This window comes from Merops nubicus, unplaced genomic scaffold (genome assembly GCF_000691845.1).
Source record: "Merops nubicus isolate BGI_N331 unplaced genomic scaffold, ASM69184v1 scaffold33311, whole genome shotgun sequence".
Taxonomy (NCBI): Eukaryota; Metazoa; Chordata; class Aves; order Coraciiformes; family Meropidae; genus Merops; species Merops nubicus.
In genome coordinates, this window is record NW_008586841.1 from 1 (window position 1) to 4,755 (window position 4,755).

General features: G+C 44.5%; 1 protein-coding gene across 1 annotated transcript; it reads right to left on the minus strand.

Moving 5' to 3' along the window:
- Positions 1–729: 729 nt before the first annotated feature.
- FIGN (fidgetin) lies at positions 730–4,368 on the minus strand. The gene has a single exon (XM_008948768.1). The coding sequence runs from the start codon at positions 4,366–4,368 to the stop codon at positions 2,128–2,130; it is 2,241 nt and encodes a 746-aa protein (XP_008947016.1). The 3' UTR covers positions 730–2,127.
- Between the last annotated feature and the right edge of the window lie 387 nt (positions 4,369–4,755).

The window sequence follows — 4,755 nt, forward strand, 5'->3', positions numbered from 1 at the left end:
TATATAAAAAGAAAAATAAAGAAAAGTAATAATCAAGCGTCACAAATTTCCAGCAATATCACAAAATCCCTCATGAGCTTTCTGAACGCTAAATGTCTTCATTCGTTTAACAAAACGGACAAGGTTTGTACAATTTTTGAGAAGACAAACATGATCTAGTAACAGATTGGTCTCGCTCTTCTTGGGGCTTTTCAGTGCATTTATTTAATGGTTTTGAATGTACATTACTTAACAGAAACATTAAATCCCAGTGCTTTGCAACAGTTTTGTTACTGTCTCTTTAAAGTAAACAAAAAATACATTCAAAAAAGCAAGGCTGTTTTCTTCATGTGATGGCAGAGGCTTTGGGCAGCTGCAACATGCACTATTCCTGCTCAGAGATATTACCCAACATCAGTCAGCTGTCACCAAAAGAGTTGCACAGAAAACATTAGATAAAAAGAGAGGTTGGGGTGTAGGTGTGGGTGTGTGGGAGAATTGAACAAAATGCCGCACGTGCCAGCTAGTCTTTCCAAAAGGAAGACACCAGAACATGTATAACTGGGGGAGGAGAGAAGGGGGTTAAAAAGCGCTAACACAGAAAAACTTGACTTCAGGGGAAAAAACAGCAGCTTTCTGAAACTTGTTTAGTGGGTTCGTATTCCTAATGTAATCTGACTTTTGCGTTGATGTTGGTTTTTGCCCTAATTCTTACTTTGCTTTCCAAGAGAAATGTAACAAAACTGAGGTAGAAATAATGGTGGGCACACTTCAGCCTGGAAGATTTCTAATGGATGCTAAATGAAGATTGCATTAAGGACAATGGAGCCATACGTACACAACAGAAACTCAACTTTTCAGTTTGGGAAGGGAAATAAGTGTACCTTGAGGGTTCAGTTTTGCTTTGTTATTTGTACTGTTTGTTTGGTCACAGTCCACTGCGTTGGCATAAACAGCTCTGCAACCCATAGCTCTGCCAGCGACCTACACTGATCCCACTCCCTACAGCTTCCCCAGAATAACCTCAAAACTATGACTAGAGCCATGCACCAAAGGCCAGCAGTCACAGCTTCAGGTAATTTGCCTCTTGAAGTCCTACCAAATCTTAAGTTTGACTGTTTTGGATGGTAATGTAAATCGATTAAGTGGCTCTTTTTTTCATCTATGCACCTTCTAAGGACTGTATCACATAATTATCAAGGAGCAATAAGCTGAAAACTCTTACAGTTTACCAACAAGAAGAATCATTCTGCTCTGGTTTGATCTTACAGATTGGCAAAAGAACCATTTTGGAATACTGGGAAATCCTTCTGTTTCTATTTAAAAAAAAACTGTAAAGCTTCAGTCATATCCCACTTCAGTATTTTCCTGGATACATTCAAAGTAATTTTCCTTGCCATTTTCCAATTGTTGAGGTAAACATACATATTTAATATAAAGTAACATTGAAGCCTAGCCTATAACTCTCAGCAGTACATAGTGCTTTCAACACATTCCTTTGAGGTACTGTACAAATCACAATCACTTTCCTGAGTTTTTGCAGACAGAACATTAAAAGAAATGAACTGCAGAAATTAAGGTCCAGATTACCATTACCCTGTTTTACCTGTTCTTAGTTTAACACCACAGAACAGACAGGATTGAGGAATACTGTTGCTCTTAGAATAGCAAAAATCTGGTTCTCTGTCGCAACACAACCGTTCATCTCTTTAGTCCAATAATGTTTGAAGTTAAAGCTCTTTATATTAGCACATGCCACCAATGTAATTGTGAGGCAAACAAAAAATAAAGCACCACTTCAGGCACTTGACAGCAACTAAATCTCAAGAACAGCAGAATGGAATCAACACACAGGGTTCATGTCCTTCTGAAATCAACACCCTTGCACCTTGCTCCTTGGTGAGTATTGTCTAGCTTGAACAGAACTGAGCATCAACATGCGCTTTCTGTCATGTGTGGCTTTTTCAGATCAGCAGCTCTTGTTTGATGCACTTTTCCTTCAAGTCTACCCTGGCTCTTTAGAAGCAAGGTAAATTGTAGTCTTCCCAGTACCCTTTGCAATTTTAGCACTACTGAAAAGGGTTCTCTACCCTACATAGCAGGTTCTGTGTGTGCCAACATTCATTACAATTTTTTTTTAAAGTAGTGTCACTGACTGCAACCAAACATTTTGTTCCATTCAACATATGTATCAAGCTCTTTTTGAGATATGCTAGGCTGTATCTTGCAGAAAGCATTTTCAAAGTCTTGATATGTAATTGGCCTCAACTGGCTGGGCATAATGGCTGAAAGGTCTGTGGCTGGCATGGCATGGAGTGGGCCCACTACGGCTTCCTGACACAAGTGAGCCACATCTAGTCCAGAAAAACCTTCTGTGCGCTGGACAAGCAGTGCAACCTCCTTGTCATTGAGACAGTAATTGTGCTGTGAGAGCAGTTGTACTATTATCTGGTGTCTCGCTGTGCTGTCGGGAAGTGGGATTAAAAGTCGTTTCATGAAGTACCTTCGAAGAGATTCATCAATTTCTTCTGGTTTACTTGTGGCACAAATTACTACTATTTGGTCCTCAGCAGAAGTCAGTACAGTGTCCAGCTGCATAAGGAACTCGGTTCTCATCCGACTTATTGGACTGTGTTCTTCACTCACTTGAGAGGAAAGGAGCATATCAATGTCACTAACAAAAATCACCGAGGGTTGGCGGCACCTTGCCACAAGGAAGGAGGCATGGACAATTTTTTCTCCTTCCCCTAGCCACTTTGTGACAAGGCCAGAGCCAGTGATTTTGAAAAACGTGGCCCCCAGCTGACTAGCTATACATCTGCCCATTAATGTTTTGCCTGTTCCCCGAGGTCCAAATAAAAGGATGCTCCGAGGTAGAGCAGTTAGTCCACTGAATGCATCTGACCTCAATACTGGCCATAAAACCTCCTCCTTAATGACGGCCTTTACTAGATCTAGGCCAGCGATGTCACTCCAGTCCACAGGAGGTCCTTGGTTGATAATCTCATTGGTAACAAGGTCAATGAGGTGTGTGTCAGTATTCTTCAGTTGCTCGTCCACAGAGTGGTTGGATGAGGTAGCTGCACGAAGTCCCGGGCCTTGCATTGGGTGAGGGAGGAGCTGCCTGTGCTCATCGCCGTGCTCATTCATTACTGGGGAGGTATACTTCCCAAATGAGTCACTTGGTCTCGAACCCAGTGAGTTTTTAGCAGTACTATAAGATGGGGGTGTTAGAGCCCTGCTGGACTGGCTGCTGAATTTTCTTTGCTGTTCAGAGGACATTAGCTGCTTTGTTGGCTTAAATGCTAAGGATGATGTTTCAGCACTTCTGTCAAAACCATTCCCCCTGTTTGCATTTGAAATGCTGTTGTCGGGCATTCGATACATGGGACTCTGTGTAGATCTCTGTTGGCCATAGCTGTAATTTCCATAACTGGAGTCCATTTCTCCTTGCCCTGCCATGTAGAAAGCTTTCCTTTTGAGAGAGCTGGCGGAACTGTTTGCCAGGGCAGACGGTGCGATGGGTGTCAGACCGTGGCCCTGGTAGGAGTAGCTGGGGACAGTGGTTGGGGGCAAAGGGGTTGGAGCAGGTATTCCCGAAGGCAGGTATGCCGAGGGCGGTGGGGCACCCCCAGGGCTGTACCCAGGGCCAACAGCAGTTTGAGGAGGGTAACTGGCGGAAGGGTAGCTGTAACTGGAGAGGTTAGAGGTCCCATTGTAGCCAGGGACGAGGGCTGGCGGTGGCGGTGGAGGTGGGGGCTGTAGAAGTCCCGAGCTATGCAAGGGGGACGGGTGGGGGGATGGAAGTGCAGGTGTTGGCTGGCCGCTGTAACTGGTATGCAAGTAAGAGCCATTGTATCCTGTGGCGTATTCCTGAGATGGGAGCCCTGAATGAAGACTGGGAACGGTGTGACTTCCACAGGTGCTGCTGGAGTAACTGGGTTCAGCCAGGTTACTGGCCACCCCAGGAGAGCTCCCAATGCTGGCCGAGACATCTGCGGGAGGGAGGGCTGCACTTACCCCAGCTTTGCTGGCAGTGATAACATCTGGGACACAGTTCATGGGATACACGCTCTCTGAGTTTAGCGAGGGCTGCCAGGGCTCGCTGTCATTCTTCCGACCGTTGACGAGTCCCGATGGGGCCTCAGAGTAATTGCTGAGAATGGGCCGCTCAGCTGGCCCTTCCAAAATACCAGAGTATTTTTCCGCATACTTTTTCAGAAGATTGGAGGCGGTCAGAGCCGAGATGTCATCATTGGCCCAGGCATACTGGTAGGTGCGCTGCAGATGCCCCCGGTAGGCTTCCACCTTGTGAGCAGGGGACCGGGTGGTTGAAGTGATATCAAAGTGCTGTTCTGGCCACTGGGCATGCTCTGGCGTCCACTGCATCTTCAAGCCTAGAGTAGCAGGAAAAACAAAGTTAACAGTGAGCTTGGTCTTTTTCAGATGCTTTTAAATGAGTTCTCAAATAGTATTGTCTGTGAACTTCTTCAGCTCTCTGAAACACTGTACTTAACACCACACATCCTTAAGGAAAGAAAATGCATTGCCCTTACGAAACCGCTTGGTTTATTGTAGGTACATACACACAGAGCTGCATTTTTGCCAGTTCAGTAGGGGGTTATTTGTTGGTTTAAAAAAATAAAGTTAATGCTAAATTTTGCAAAGTAATTATAAAAGACTGCACATTTTAAATACTCTGAGAGTGGATTTATAGTTAACATATAAGGCATCCACCTGCTCTGTCCTCTCTCATCACTGTTTCAGTTTTATATT